The 15,961-nt window shown below is 48.6% G+C and overlaps 3 protein-coding genes across 5 annotated transcripts; 1 reads left to right on the forward strand and 2 right to left on the reverse strand.

Annotated features, from left to right (window-relative positions):
• Positions 1-6,273: 6,273 nt before the first annotated feature.
• On the forward strand, positions 6,274-8,891 carry LOC100835240 (transcription factor MYB41). The gene is made up of 3 exons (XM_003573090.4): positions 6,274-6,658; positions 7,682-7,811; positions 7,931-8,891. The coding sequence occupies exons 1-3, from the start codon at positions 6,523-6,525 to the stop codon at positions 8,712-8,714; spliced, it is 1,050 nt and encodes a 349-aa protein (XP_003573138.1). The 5' UTR covers positions 6,274-6,522; the 3' UTR covers positions 8,715-8,891.
• A 1,648-nt stretch (positions 8,892-10,539) lies between these two features.
• LOC106866427 (pathogenesis-related protein 1-like) lies at positions 10,540-13,548 on the reverse strand. 3 transcript variants are annotated; one of them, XM_024461791.1, is made up of 3 exons: positions 11,060-13,548; positions 10,852-10,972; positions 10,540-10,739 (listed from the first exon to the last, which is right to left on the reverse strand). In XM_024461791.1, exon 1 carries the CDS (start codon positions 12,902-12,904, stop codon positions 12,287-12,289), a length of 618 nt encoding a protein of 205 aa, XP_024317559.1. In that variant the 5' UTR covers positions 12,905-13,548; the 3' UTR covers positions 10,540-10,739; positions 10,852-10,972; positions 11,060-12,286. The 3 variants fall into 3 exon arrangements, with proteins under 3 accessions (XP_024317559.1, XP_024317560.1, XP_014756083.2); XM_024461792.1 differs by having other exon boundaries at positions 10,540-10,779; XM_014900597.2 differs by having other exon boundaries at positions 10,540-10,972.
• Positions 13,549-13,909: 361 nt separating this feature from the next.
• On the reverse strand, positions 13,910-15,781 carry LOC100835860 (MEIOTIC F-BOX protein MOF). The gene is made up of 3 exons (XM_003573092.4): positions 14,803-15,781; positions 14,554-14,709; positions 13,910-14,462 (listed from the first exon to the last, which is right to left on the reverse strand). Exons 1-3 carry the CDS (start codon positions 15,742-15,744, stop codon positions 14,235-14,237), a joined length of 1,326 nt encoding a protein of 441 aa, XP_003573140.3. The 5' UTR covers positions 15,745-15,781; the 3' UTR covers positions 13,910-14,234.
• Positions 15,782-15,961: the final 180 nt, after the last annotated feature.

A 15,961-nucleotide genomic window follows, 5' to 3' on the forward strand; every position in this document is an offset into this window, starting at 1 on the left:
CATTTTAGTACAGTTTCATGTCTAGCGATAGTTTTATCCATCTGGAGTTCATAACTGGTACCAAACCAAGATTACGAACACGAGATCTCTCTGCGCCATATTGAGAAAACCTGCCTCAGTCCACCATATTGGAAAGTGTAATTTGCATCTTTCTATTCTCAATTTTGCACTGAGATAGTACATTTTGACCTTGCCGACACTGACATTAACTTATGGCACACTGTTCCTTGCCACCTTATCTCTTGTAACTTGCAAGTACATTGGTATGTGAACTATTTTAGGACAAGCCTGGTTCCTGTGAGGCTGCTTTAGGGTAGGCTTGCAATGCTTTTTCTTCAGCACTGATTAGCCAAGCCAGCAAACACTTGTCAGTTGTCACAATTGCCCACCAAACCGCACAATTAGCCGCTGTTAGCATTATCTTAACACCAAACAGCACCCAAAGTCAAAACAACATAAACAATCGGGGCGATGGCCGCCATTTCATCGCCGCCGCTTTTTGATCTCTTCTGCGTGTTGCGTTGCGCCGTTGAGTCCACGGAGGAATTTCATGGAAGAACGGAATGATCTGTGCGATCTGTTTCCTGGGAGCTACATATGTGGTTTATGCGCGTAGGTGACAAGTCATAAGGCCCGGGACAGAGAGGAGAGAGTTGTGTTGTGTGTGGCACATCATTGACACATGGATTGAATGGTAGGTATGGCACAGCTTGGCTAGCTCCTTGTTGTTGAGACACAGCAGCAGGCTAGTCAGCTAGCTAGGGTTCTTGCTGCAGTATAATTGACTGGGGCATGCATCTGTTTTGATTGCAATCCATACTAATTCTATGGTTTCCACTGTGCTCATTTACTGTGATCATTTCTTCCAAGTTTGCTGAATGAACAATGTGAATGATGGATGCGTGCTTAGCTAGGGAAGTTGGGCTAAAACAGATTTTTGCTATTCCTGGGCTGACAAAAATGACAGCTCCAAACCTTACCATCACAATAATGTACTGTTTGGGTTTCTTGGTGCTAAAAATTGTCTTGGATTGCAGGGACTAGCGAGGCAAATTGTTGCGCTGTAAGCTCTATTTTTCTAGACCGTGCAGCTGTCTTTGTGCCCGCGGTTCCTTGTATCCTCCCTCGCCGAGAACACTGTTGCGGTCGACATGAAACAAAGCTCTCAGGCTTTCAGTCAACGAAAAAATGTACCCGGATGTTATGATATAACCTGTCATGGCTGTGGTTTTCATATCCTAGAACCAAGCTAGTTCCTAGAGGGTTGGGTGGTTGATACTTCTTGCCCAGTAAATGTAGTACGGAGTAGTAAGAAAAATTAACTCCTGCTAGCTCTGTTCCAAAACAAAACAAAAAATGGTAAATAATAATACAAATTCAGAATCAGTTAGTTCCAAGATTTCCTGTCCTCTGCGGTAACTTACAGTTAAAAAACAAAGCTGTGCTAAAACAATCTTATTTTTTCAAATGAGATGCATTGGAACCCCAACTTTGTGACCCTGAATTCCTGAATCCTGGCTGCTCGTTGTTCATTCAGTTCAGGCTCACAAAGCCTGGAATTTTGAATTGAATATCCAAGCTCTGTCTTGGCACCAGGCACTTGGTTGTATCCAACAAAACAGAATTTGACACAGCTGCAGGCTAGAGCCCTCAGTGACTCACTCTTCTCCCCTTCCCCTGTGTTTGTGCTTCCAATCAATCCGGCAATGCAACGCCAACACGACGCGAATCTCCAGGCCAGAGGTTTCTCCAGCACGACAGCATGGTTTCATCACGACACTGCAGCTCAGCTAAGCTAAGCCGACCCAGACTTTTCACTGGCTAGCTAGGGTGGCAGCAACCATGGCTAGCTACTTATCTGAATTATTTGGGAGTACTTCGCAAAATTCCTAGCTTATGAGATACTGTAATAACAAAGATGCAACATTCCAAGCATGCAGGGCCTAAAGGATGTTGATCTGCAAACCTGAGCAGGATACTGGCAATGCACCAGAAATTCAAAGTCGTTCGTCAGTGACAAACCCTTTTTTGCTAACAGTACAGTATGCTTCCTTCGCTACCGGTCAAACGAAATAGTGTCATCTGTATAACATCATCGCTAAGCAATTGAGCATGCACCGAAGCGCTAATAAATTGCTTTCCCATGTTAGAATAAAGGGTCACCTTTTGCTGGTCAGATCGGCGACATGGGTCACTGTGTCAGCTGTCAGGACAGTGAAATCGAATCGCGGTACTGTCGAGTGTGCAGTGCAGGGGCTGGCTGCCTTTGCCATGCCCTTGTGCCATCATTTGCCAATGATATGAGCAGAATGGCATGGCAGGGAGCCCTAGCTTAGCTAGGGACAGGACAGATAGACGTTCGGCTCACAGCTTGACGTCCTGTCCAATCCCCCCCGGCTTGCTTGTCGGGGAAAACTAAAGGGCGTTGCTGCTTTCGACCGGTCTCCTAAGCGGCACAGGGCATGCAATGAGCCCCTCTTGGAGGCTGATGTGGAGAGACACCATTAGGGGAAAACTGTATCAGTTCTGGCAATAGGAATATATGATGGTGGTGGTAATAAAGTTGTGAGGCCTTGTTTGTCAGGGATTTTTTTTGTTTTAGTTCATCATCTATCTGTCGTTCGGGCGTGAACCCGAATGGCACCGGACGTTACTCGGTTGTGAATTGTCGTCCCAATGATCAAGGATAAATATCACGGGTGGAAGGGTTTTGTATTATCTCGGCCGTCCAAGCTCATGTTGTGTGGCGAAACCGTGTCAGCACGGCACGGGGTATATGTGTATATATTATAGTGCGAGAGAATGCGTATGTTTTGGATTCGATGGAATTTTTATGACTGGAGTTACATCATTGTGGATTTGAGGGTGGAAAAATCCTCCTCTTCATGTGGCACAATTTAGACCATGTTGATCACCTTTGGTTACTTTAACAACTGTAGCTTATTGTTAGCATGCACGCCTCATGTACTTTGCTTGCGTACAGCCTCTCTTAGGTCTAAGTACTATGCATGCATTCAAATGCTAGACTCCAATGAGGCTCATCAAAAGATATATATCCGGTTAATTCCCACTGCCTTTTTCCCCAACTTTTGCCCTTGTGCTCGTCTTCTTTTTCCTCTTGCGAAGATTTAAGACTGTGTCAAGTTGCTGATGACAGGCAAGGGCCATGCATGCATGTATGGGGAATATGACATTGGAGGAAATGACAAGCAGGAAAACCCCAAATGACTCCTCCAATCCCTTCTCCTTGCTGCCTTATGAAGGATGCATATTTAAAGCCATCCTGTGCTTTAGCGTTAACAAAGTCTATCATGTGGACTTGATCAGGATTAACTCCGATTGCCTTTTGAGGAAAAGGTGGTGGCTAACATTGCGGACATCTGCTAAATTTACCAATCGCCAACTTCTGTCCGAGTCGCTGAAAGTGGGGCCACCGATTCGCATGTTTGACTGTTTGGCTTAGCGCCTTCGTTAATCAGGACCCAACAAGACGGTCGATTATTAAAAAAATCATGTCGACGACCCGGAGAATTATTAAGGTCAATGTGTGAGAGTTCAATTTCGCGCCAACGTGATTACATACTAATTTAGTATGCTAATAATGTGACAAGCATAGTGGTAGCTAGCTTTTCCCATTAATTCCCCAACAGCTTCCTGTTTGGAGCTTCCTCCATGGTGCATAAATTAGGAGGTGGACCTTGGCCACTTGTCTAAACACTACTAGCAAGGGAGAGCTAAGCATTAGTTCAAAGAAAGGTCGTACTACATGGAATTGAACTCAATCAGCTAGCTAGCTAGTCCCTTAGATTAATTGTCATAGTAAATTAATTGAGTACTCAAATTAATTAGTACTAATTCTTAATTTATCCTGCTGTTCCTAAGCGAAATCCTCTTCACTTGGAGGCATGTATATATATGTGGGTTGTTGGGGATTTCTCTTTATATCGTTGTCCGATGATCAGATTAGTTAGTTAGAGTTGTTGGATATATGAGACTGTAAACTGATCTACCTGAATATTGATAGTTACCTGCATCGATCTAAACCTTGAAACTGAACAATTGTCAACTATTTCCTCCCTTCTCTCCTTTTATTCTTCGAGGCATCATAACACCATATACCTAGGCCGCTGCTGCCCGCTAGCTAGTACTACCCTCCAATAGGCAAACATGTAGCATTTGCATAGCTGAAGAGATTTTCCAAGGTAGTTAGGTGGTACAAGAGAAAACCAAAGAACTAGGTGCAGAGATGGTCAAACCAAAGAACATGTATATATGCATGCATATATATACATGGAATTGACTGTACTCTGTAAATGTTGGCAACATGCATGGCCAGATCGATCGATCGACAGCTCCTCGATATCTCTACCCTTGTAGAAATTTCGGTGTGTCGTTGCATCGAAACTAGCTGAACCTTTACGAAGCAGCTAATTGCATGGATCCTTGTAGCATGCAACACGTATACAGAAGAAGACTCTTGATCAGAAAGCAGATCATGACGATGAGCTCCATTGTTGCATCGTATACGTGTCTGTCTGTCTGTCTGAGAAGTTTAATTATTTAAGTTACCGCAGATAAAAACACGCATGTAACGACTAGTACGGTTTAGCCCAGCGGCCGGCTGCTTGGAGCCCATCAGTTAATATAATTCTACTGACCATAACTATATAACTATAACTAGTCAATGCATGCGTCGTTCGAACAGATGGAGCAGTATATATAAATTAACTAGTAGTGAGCCAGAAGCGTCTTCAAACTGGGAATTGGAAGCCCTGAAAGTCGTCCGCGGCGGCGGTTGTCCATCCAGCCCATGCATACAAGGTGCGACATCGCAGTGCTTCTGCTGCTGCTGCTTATGTATGTATGTATGTTAGGTCTGAATCTGAATGGCTTCCGGTATATATTACATGCATGGGATCAGTGGATCGAAGGAGCTAGAGAAGCCGCCGGCCAGGGTATGATGTATGTATAATTAGATGGATCTTGCAGGGAGGAAGGAATTCGTCAAATGGGGATATATATGCAATGCGGTCTCGGGACAGGAATAAATCTGGGGAAAGGTAGGCAGGCAGCGAGAGAAAAAAGGGCAGGGGGTGCATTGACGAGAGCCTCGTTTCCTCCATAGGGAAGTCGTCACACGCGCGCCAGACGTGGCTGGGATTGGTTGCGCGCGGCAGGGGTCGACAATCTTCTTCCCAGAAGCTGCTCTCGGCTCTCCCATGGATGCATGAATCTTCCCCTCTCTTGCTCCGAGTATGCAAAACCAATCATCGTCAACTCACTAAGTCGGTAAAAGGCAGTAGTATAAGTTTAGATGTCGCGTCAATAAGTTGCAAAACTATAAAATGACATGACAATCTATTCAAGGGTTTGCAGTTGGACCGTCTGACCATACGGTTTCGATCCATATATATGATTGACGTACTCATGGGGCACGTAGTTTTTCCTTTCCAATTATCATACATTTTGGTGCATGACAGGAAAAATGCGTACACTACTCTGCCTATCAAAATCATTTTGGTAGCAATCTAGAGAGAAGACTAGAGACTTTGTTTCAGAAACCAAATTTGTGAAATGGTGGGGCGCCACTCCAAGATAACCTTATCGCTCCCTCTCTGGTGTATATGTACTCTCCTCTCTACACGACGATAGATAGCAACCGCTTTGAGTTTGCTCTGATGGGCTTCAGACGCCTCCGCTGTAAGCTACGGCCATGCATGTAGATCTCTGCCTTCTCTCCTTCTCGAGTTTTAAGCCCACCGACTCTACTTAAACCGCGGGATTTCACTTCTTGGGAAGCTGTAATCCTTGATACTTACTTGTATTTTAAAATCGATGTGCAATTCTAATAGGTACAGAGATTAGGAGAATGAGTTACCTCCCGCCGTCCTAGCTATATAAAACTGACACTATTTCGCGAGAAATAACAATTACAACAAGCCGTACTCGGTCAGATGTGTTGAAATAAATTGACTAATATCTTTTCATTAGTTCGAATTTTTGGTTGGGTTAGCCGGTCCATACAATTCAGTAGGCTGTGTGCATGGATTGATGCAGAAACCGGTGAGCTTCCCCTTTTTCCAAGAAAAATAATAATAATATAGGACACACTCACCCGTGCCGCAGAGTTTCGTCGGCACAGAAGATCGCGGCAAGTGCATGGTAGCCGGGACCGGAGGCCCCGTTGTCCCTGTAGAACCAACCGTCACATCACAACACAAGGCAGCAGCACCACACTACACACTCCCGTCTTGCCCGGGTTTCTCTCCCGGTGTCCGGTGCCCCCTTCTCCAAACTCCAAGTAGTCCCGGCCGGCTATAAAGCTACCCACATCACCTTCCTGCTCTCTTCCCATCTCTACCCGGCCCTCACACAACTAGCTAGTCTCACAATTTAAGCTCCATTATCCCTGCCGGCCGGCCAAACACAGCAGCTAGCTAGCTGCATACATCGTACCAATAATCGATCAACTAATTCGGGATCAAGGAAAAAGAAGCACAGGGGCATCGAGATCGATTGGGCATGGGGAGGGCGCCGTGCTGCGACAAGGCGACGGTGAAGAAAGGGCCGTGGTCGCCGGAGGAGGACGCCAAGCTCAAGGCCTACATCGACGACAACGGCACCGGCGGCAACTGGATCGCCCTCCCACAGAAGATCGGTACGTCTATACGTCGACCACTTTAATTTCAATTCGGTGTTTCTGTCATGTGACTGATTTGATCTCAATTAGGCGTGATTATAATCGCCAGAGAGCTAGCTAGCTCGAGCCCGGCCGATTGCTTTGCTTCTCTCTCTAATCTGACTCGTCTCTCGATTTGGTTAACTTTGAGCCGTGTGTTATTCCCATAAATGGACCGGAATGAATGTGCTAAGACATGGATATAGCTAGCTACTCCTACCTAGAAAACTAGCAAAGCTAGCTACTCTCCAGTACTGTCTGCTTTTTTGTGTTTGGTCAATTTGAAAGCACATGCACATTTTTGCTATACTAGCTCCCCAGTATGCATGTCCGTGCCCTGTCGATTTTACTTTTCAAAAGCATATCAACCTCCCGTCTAAATTTCCTCTTTTATCAACCTTGAGCCAGAACCAAGGGAGGTAGAGGCCGGAAGCTCTGTATATATATGAGATATTGTGATGGATCCATGCAAGCCTTAGCAGTAGTCTTGAACAAGATTTACAGTTTCAGATTTTGCTTTTGATGCAAAGAAAGCTGCGGCCGGTGTGCAGACTTTCCATTCATAGATTGACCTATTTGTTTGTCGCCGACTGACAGATCTAGCTCAATGGGATCAGCTTTATTATACAGAAGCAAAGTTCCCCTTCTAAAATATGGAAACTGGGACTAACATGGTAGTAATTCCTGAATACAGTAGTAAGAACATGCATGTGATTAAGCTTTATCTAATCTCTAACACACATGTGTAAACCTGCATATACAGTCACAGTGCTAGCTTGCATGTGATCTTCAGTAGTACAAGTGCCTAGGTTTTGTTTGTGTGGCAGTGTGTTGCTATGCATAATTTACTTATGTCAGATAATTAATTAATTGTTGTTTGTGGTAATATTATAATTATTCTTGTAAATTGTAATTCCTGAATGATGTCTTCTTGCTTAATTTCTGAGTAGTACTATCCACTGAAGATTTATGCATGCATGCCATGCATGGTTTGTTTTGCAGGGCTGAAGAGATGCGGCAAAAGCTGCAGGCTGAGATGGCTCAACTATCTGCGGCCAAACATCAAGCACGGCGACTTCACCGAAGAAGAAGAGCACATCATTTGCAGCCTCTACATTAGCATCGGCAGCAGGTAATTAATATACTACTCGTTCAGATCCATATAATAAGTTTAGTACAACCTCATCGCATCACACATGATCAAATTAACTCACATATCGATCGATCTTCTTAACGCATGGATCATGGCAGGTGGTCGATCATCGCGGCACAGCTGCCGGGCAGGACGGACAACGACATCAAGAACTACTGGAACACCAAGCTCAAGAAGAAGCTCCTCGGCAAGCGCGCCCCTTCCCGCCGCGCCCGCACAAGCCTCCAGCTCCATGACCCCCAGCCGCCGCTCCATGGCATGGCAGCCGCGGGCGCCGGCAGCGCCGCCCTGAGCTCGTCGGCGCTAGAGCGCATCCAGCTCCACATGCGCCTGCAACAAGCTGGCCTCTACAGCACCGCCATGCCGCAGTGGGCGCCGGCGCCCAAGCTCGAGGCCACGGACGCCATCGCCATGACTACTACTGTCAGCACGCAGCAGCAGCAGCAGCAGCAGCAGCACATTCCTGATCAGAGCTTGCTACTGAACTACTCTTCTTCTTCCGCCGCCGAGCTTGCTGCTGCTGAAGCGGCCTGCAATGGCGCCGCCGCCGAGATGTCGTCAATGGCGGGTAATGCTAATGCCATTGCCGGGTTCGGCTCCTACGGCCACGTGGACGAGCTGTATGACTTCCTCTACAGCAATCACTCTGCAGCAGCAGCTGTCGGGGCTTTCGAGGGCGGGATGACCATCCCTTCGCTGCTGCCGGAGCTGCATGGCGGCGCCGCCGTCGTCGGTGCAGATGAGAAGTTCTCGGCGTGGACGGCAGCGGCGGCGTCCTGCGGCGAGTTTGGGACGACGACCGGAGGAGGGCAGCTTCAACTCCATGGCAGCTGCGACTCCATTAATAATCTGCAGGATTTTGTTTTAGGCTACGATCAATGATAGTGGTTTTGGTGTGTCAGTGTGTTGTATGTACATCCAATGAACATCCAATTGATAGTTGATATATATGCATGCATGCATGCTTTGTTTGATTGTTTCCATTTAGACTTGTTTGTTAATACATATATATATTGTATGTACTGTAATAAATTGACATTTTTTGAACTCTCATATATATATGCGCATATCTGTATAATCTGTGTGTGCTTCTATATATCTGTAGTCGTTACATATGGTTTTCTTTGGAAAAAATAAGAGAGGACAGACCCTCATATCTCACATGTGAGTCCCCTCCCCAAATTGCTGAAATTCAGTGAAGCAAGAGTAAAATTTCCAAGAAATCAAAATGAAACATCAGTGAACTTTTAAAATTCCAAAACTTGTTAATGTTTCATTCCGGTTTCACACTTTGGTTTCAGTAAGATTCGTAAAAAAAATGATAGTGAAATCCTAGCGAAATACAGACCGACGTTAATTTTGTTAAATAATGTTCTCAAAACATTGTATCTCGAGTAAACTCAAGGGGAGAGCTCCATCTAAAGGATCGACCTTGTTAGGATTGAAGGGGTCGAGAGCCATGAGCTTTGCACCCTCTTCTCGACTCAACAGTTAAGAGCTTTGCGCCCTCCTCATGAGATTTGGGAGTTGAGAGTTTCACATCCTTCACTCGACGCACTCCTAACACAGGAGCAGGTCATCCTCAGCGCGACCGGACCTATTTAAAAAAGCATAGACGTGCCGACTCTTTATTAAGTGTACGATGACCCTTCTGTGATAGTTGGCACATACACACCTCATTAGCTCGTACACCCCTAGTCCATCCACGCCCTTTAATTCTGGTGGTATTCCTTGATGCCAACACATGCAAAACTATAAAAGAGAATGAAAAATAAAAAGAAATATATATAGAGAAATCCCACATGAAAGAAAAACAACTAAAGCAAGAAAACAAATGCACACCAAAAAATTTAGGGTTTTCAAAGTAGAAAGTCGTGACCTGATTTATTTTTTTGGAAGAACCTGTAGCAGGCTAGCAGCTCACAAACCATAGTAGCCACAACTACAAACGTCAACTCTTGGGCCGGTCCATTCAGTGAGAGGAATATGCCGAAGTTTGGTATTTCCAGCGATGGCCCTCCGGCCGGCGTATACGAGAAGATGGGCCGTGCAATTTTGGTGGCTTAAATTTGGCCGAAAAAGTGAAACGCTCTCATCTTTCCAGGAAAAGACTGCTCTAAAAAAAACTTCCAGGAAAAGACTTGTAATTTTCTGTCACATTGTTGCTGTCGAACCAAAAAAGAAAAATGCGTTTTCGAGTTAAGAAAACTTATGGAATAAAATTTGTTCCAATTTTGACCCTGAAATCTGTAACACTAGGTATTCACCCTCTCTTATTTGTGCGTTGTCTTGCGAGATGCTTACAGGGCCACATAATTTATTTATAATAACAAGAACGACATTTCAAATATGTAAATTTCATATGTTTAGTTCCTATACATCCTCAGGGCCACATAATTTATTTATCTTTGGGCAAGTTGTTAGATCTCTTGTGGGTTGTTTAAATTCTTGAGAGGTCGCAGAGTCCAACTGCTGAACTGAGCAAAAGACCGACTGTACCCTTAATTTTTGAAGGGAAATAAGGTGGGCAAAAGCCAGCCTGCACCACGAGGCTGTACGCTTAATCTTCATGGCACAGTGAATGAGTATAGAAGCTCCATTTCTTGTCAATAACCCTAAGATATTTGTTTTCAAGATCCTCAACCCTCGGAAACTAGCTTGGTTGAGGAATCAATGCCTACAAATGGCCAACAGATAGCGCAGGAAATGCCTGGAGATGTTGTGTCACCTGATCCATCTATTGACAGAAGTATTTGTTTCAACACGCATTTGCTAGTTAGAGACTACAAAAGGGATGTAAATAATTACATAGAGTAAAAACAATACACTAACGACATTATTCAAAATTGAATAGTTGGAAGGAACTCTCGACCAGTTATGTCCCTTTCTCCGTTCAACGAAACCGTGCTGTGATCAAGCCCGCCACATCGGTCGATGTTTCAACACACTAATTAGATTAGTTACAAACGGAACCAAAGATGAAATTGATGAAGAATGTTTGTTCCTGTGTGTACTGTACCTTGCATCGGTGCAGTCTGAGTGTGTCCGAATTAGGGGCGTTCAGAAGGATGCTGTGTAGTGCCTGGAAGTTGACTCCAACGTCAGCATTGGAATTCTTGGGATTGCTCTTCTAGCAATGCCTGGAACAGCAAACAAAATCTTGAGAATATCGATCGATCAAACCAAATCGACGAGAGAACTAAGTGCAATGGAGATGTGTTAATTACCGTGAAGGTGAAGCCGGAGAGATCAAGGGAGACGACGTTGGGGAATCGAACGAGGAGGCTACACATGGCCTTCAAGAACTCCATCCTGTTCTTCCTTGCTCGCTTATCGCGGACGATCTCGTAGTCCAGCTCGGTGACCCGGATCGAGGCCTCGACGAGCGGCGGCTGGTTCTCCTGCGGGGCGGACTCGGGCTGCCCGTCGCAGAGCAGGTCGAGCCGCAGGCACTCAAGGCGGGGGAGATCGGCGGCGGCGACGAGGCCGCCGTCGCGAGGGCGGACGACGGCGAGCCTCTTGAGCTTGGGCGAGGATATGGCGTGGGAGCCGTAGGCGTAGCAGCGCTCCATGTGATGTGGAGGTCCTCGAGGAGCGGGCAGCCCATGAGGTGGCCCATGGACGAGACGAAGGCGCCCGGCATTATGGTGACCTCGACGAGATGCAGCTTGGCGAGGCGGCCCAAGGAGGAAGACGAAGATGGGGATGGGCTGATCCAGCGGACGGCGGAGCCGTCGAGCCCGTGGATGGCGACGGCGGCCGGGGAGCGGCTGGTGATGCGCAGGCGGAAGGCGTCGATACGGCGGTGCGGGTGCAGCGGCGACGATGGTGGCGAGAGGACGTGGTCCGCGAAGTCCTCGAAGCGGCCCCAGTGCTGGTTGTGCTGCTGGCTGTTGTCGAAGGACTCGCCGGAGCCGGAGGAGAAGTCGCGCCAGAGGTGGCGCCACCAGCGGGACAGCGCGCTCGTCTGCACGGCCAGCCGGGACCCCACGCGCGACAGGATGTCCTGCAGCAGGCAGTCCGGCAGCTCGCTCAGCCGGTCGCCGTCGTGTTAGCTTGGGATTCTTAATACAGTTAAACTATCCTTTTACTGAATGTAGCAGTAGCGCACTGGAAACGATCAGGCTGATACAGTAGAGAACTGGTGTCATCAGATTCCAGTGTGTGATTTCGATCCAAGTTAATATCATCGCAAAGATAAAAAAAAATACAACGCAAGAGTTAATACCAGAATCGTGTATTAGAAAACACACAAATACCAAGATCTTGCGATGTGCTCCTGTAATGTCGAACACTACTAAACTGAAGCCGTACGTACCTACTATGCATAATCTAAACTGACGGACAGGTGCACCAAGCATCAGGAATTCCGCCGAGCAGGCTGCGTGCACACCCAATTAACCCCTGAAGAAAGCTTCTGCTATCAAACCTCGGCTCACAATCACAATCAGGATTCAGTATGGCCTCTCCCCGACGACGTTCCCGGGCGGGTAATAGTTACAGGTCATGAACACGCCTCCGCCATCATCGCCGCACACGACGCGCGCGCAGCCGAGCAGCGCCGTGCGGCGCCACACGATCTGCGTGTAGTGCGCGCACTCCCGGCCCGGCGCGCACGCGTTGGCCGCGTACGAGTAGTCCACGCCTTCCGCCGCCCACTCCTTCACGGCGTCCCCCGGCCGCCATGACGCCGCGGCGCCTGAGCCCCAGAAGATGTTCTCCCCGAGCGCGAACTGGCCGTCGGGGAACGAGTGCCGGAGCGCGCATCCGTCGGCGCGGCGCTGGGCCGCCCACCAGCGCGCGTAGGACTCCAGCCGCGGCGACCACGCCAGCGGTGGCTCCCACCGCGCCATGCGCACCGCGTTGTGGTAGTACAGGAACTCCAGCGCGTCCGCCCACGCCCCCAGCCCCTGCGTGCCGGCGGCGGCGGCGGCGGCGACAGAGACGTTGTACACGGTCGCGTTGTCGTAGTGCTCGTGGTAATGGCCATGGCCATGGGCGGCGGAGGATGATGGATAGGCGAGGAGAAGGAGGGAGCAGAGGACTAGCAGGGCTCCGAGAGGCGGCTCCATGGTTTGTTCTGTCGAGCTTGGAGCTCACAGTGGAGTGTACTGTGGACTGCAGAGAGCTGCCTGCTGGTACGCTAGCTAGGGGCTGGTGCTTTTGGCATTTGGCGCCATGGCATTGGCCCCCCGTGACCGTTGAGTGGCTTTTTTTTTTGAGTGGCTTGATATCTGTGAGATACAGTAGCTCACTCTTTTCTTTTGCCGTCCCGTGCTGACAGACAGAATATACATGCACAGGGGCATGACAGATGATACAACTGACAAAAGGCTATAGAAATATATGGCCAGTACGTTTGGATGTTGATACTGCAGGTTGGAATTTGGAATTCGAATTAGGTTTCCTCAATTCTGTTGTTTGGTTGTCCTTGGAATTCAAAGCTGATATTTGCAACTTATTTCCGTGGTATTGGGCTGCAACTAAAAGAACCCCTTCGCAATACCGAGCTGGATTGTTGCTCTGATTATGGATACAAGCACTTCAAGATATAGCGATCAGCAAGTGATACGCTGCGAATCTTCGCCTGTTGATTGCAAGGAATTGTATAATACAGCCTCCGAGGGCTCCCCAGCCCATGATTTCAGAGAAATTTTGCTTAGGACTGAGTCAAGAGTAGTCAACACTTTGTGGATTTGGATTTGCTCGTGTATGTAAATAATTGGGTTAATTTGAAGAGATGATATATGCCACTTTAATTTTCGTATATTCGAAAAATGCTGCTGCAATGTTTTTTCAAAAAGAATGAACACCGCTAAATACAAGAGACCGCATGAGCTATGGAACAACACAGCGGGTATCGCAAGGAAATTGCACGGTGGATCCGGTCACTGGCGGAGCCATGCATGTAGGTGAGGCTGGTTTGAACTTTGAAGGGGCTGTCCCGCTCCGGCCCTCAAAGTCACAATTGGCCTGGTTTCGGTTTAAAAAAATCCTCAACCTTCACAGACTAGTTTGGCTGAGGAATCAATATCGACGAACGCCCAACGGATTCAACATGATTTGCTAGTTGGAGAGACTAAAGGAAAGGGGATGTAAACCAATATATAGAGTAAAAACAAGAATACACCAACATTATTCAAAATTGAATAGTTGGAAGTAACTTTGGACCAGTGTTTTCCCTTTCTCCGTTTTATGAAGTTGTACCATCACCGAGCCCGCCACATCGTTCACACTCCGTCAACCCGCCGCCACTGTGCCATGGGCATTCCCTTGGAAACCTCCGTTAGAAGTCGGAGGATTTGAGGCGCATCGTCCTGCCGGCTCTTGATCTCTATTAATTGCAGGTCGTATGAAATATATAGGAAGCAACTCTAAACCAGTTTTGTCCCTTTCTCTGTTCTATGAAGTTGTACCGTCACCAAGCCCGCCACATTGCTCACTCTGTCGACCCGCCGCCACTGTGCCATGGGCATTCCCTTGGAAACCTCCGTTAGAAGTCGAAGGATTTGAGGCGCATCGTCCTGCCGGTTCTTGATCTCTATCAATTTCAGGTTCTTGCACTGAAGAGTCATAGTTGTCGAGCCACCACGTTTGGAAGGTGTCCTCCCTCGGTGTCGAGCCTAAAAACTGTTCTTGGGCAAAGGATTCATGGATGCTAATTAACAAAACCAGAGATGAAATTGATGCAGAGTAATGCCTGATCTTGTATGTACTATACCTTGCATCGGTGCAATCTGAGTGTCTCCAATTTAGGGGTGTTCCGAAGGACGCTGGTCAGTGCGTGGAAGTTGACTCCAAGCTCACAATCGTCGAGACGCAAGGTCCTCAGGTGATCCAGTAGAGGGAATTCTTGGGATTCCTCCTCTAGCAATGCCTGCAACACCAAACAAAATCTTGAGAATAATATCCATCGATCAAACCAAATCGATCGGAGAACTAGTAGTGCAAATGGAGATGTGTTAATTACCGTGGTGGTGAAGCTGGAAATATCGAGGCCGCACATGGTCTTCAAGAAGTCGAGCTTGTTCTTCTTCCTTTCTCGCTTATTGCGATGGTACTCGTAATCCAACTCGGTGAGCCGGATCGAGGCCTCGGCGACCGACGGCAGCGGCGCCTGGTTCTCCTCCGGGGCGGGCGCGTGGTCTCCGCGGCAGAGAAGGACGAGGCGCAGGTACGCAAGGCTGGGGAGATCGGCGGCGGCGACGTGGCAGTAGGGCCAAAGGCTGACGACGGCGAGCCTCCTGAGTATGGGCGAGGATATGGCGTGGAACCCGTGGGCGTAGCAGCGCTCCATGTGCAGGTCCTCGAGGGCCGGGCAGCCCAGGACGTAGCCCATGGACGAGACGAAGCAGCCCGGCGGTATGGTGACCGCGACGAGATGCAGCTTGGTGAGGCGGCCCAAGGAGGAAGACGAAGATGGGGACGGGCTGATCCACCAGCGGACGGCGCCGGCGGTGCCCCCGGGCCCGTGGATGGTGACGGCGGCCGGGGAGCGGGCGAGCCCGCGGCGGACCCAGCGGTCGGTGGTGGCGTAGGCGCAGCGGCTCTCGATGCGCAGGCGGAAGGCGTCGAGCCGGCGGTGCGGGCACAGCGGCGACGTCGACGGCGAGAGGACGTGGTCCGCGAAGTCCTCGAAGCGGGAACACCGCTGCCGCTGCTCCTGGCTGTCGCCGTTGTATTCGAACGAGTCGAAGAACTCTCGGCCGCCGCCGGAGGAGCAGGAGAAGTCGCGCTCGTCGACGTCGGCGCAGGGGACGTCGCGCCAGAGGTGGCGCCACCGGCGGGAGAGCGGGCTCGTCTGCACGGCCAGCCGGGACCCCACGCGCGACAGGATGTCCAGCAGCAGGCAGTCTGGCAGCTCGCTCAGCCGGTCGACGCCGTCGGCGCGGCGGCGCTTGCGCGAGTCCATGGGGATCGATCGTATTACTATTAGGGATTGAGGGCTGGGAGGCGGCCCCCTACTTTTTACGGCTGCTAACTACTCTATATGGCAAGCCGAGAAATTCTCGGTTTGGATCCAGCATTGCCCTTCAAAATGCTCCCTCAATCAGCGACAATTAATATGGAAAAGGGCGAGCACAAATTAGGAGGATCAAAGCATGTATCTTGGATGATTACTTCTGCTC

The sequence above is a fragment of the Brachypodium distachyon genome, chromosome 3 (assembly GCF_000005505.3).
Source record: "Brachypodium distachyon strain Bd21 chromosome 3, Brachypodium_distachyon_v3.0, whole genome shotgun sequence".
In the NCBI taxonomy this organism is placed as follows: Eukaryota; Viridiplantae; Streptophyta; class Magnoliopsida; order Poales; family Poaceae; genus Brachypodium; species Brachypodium distachyon.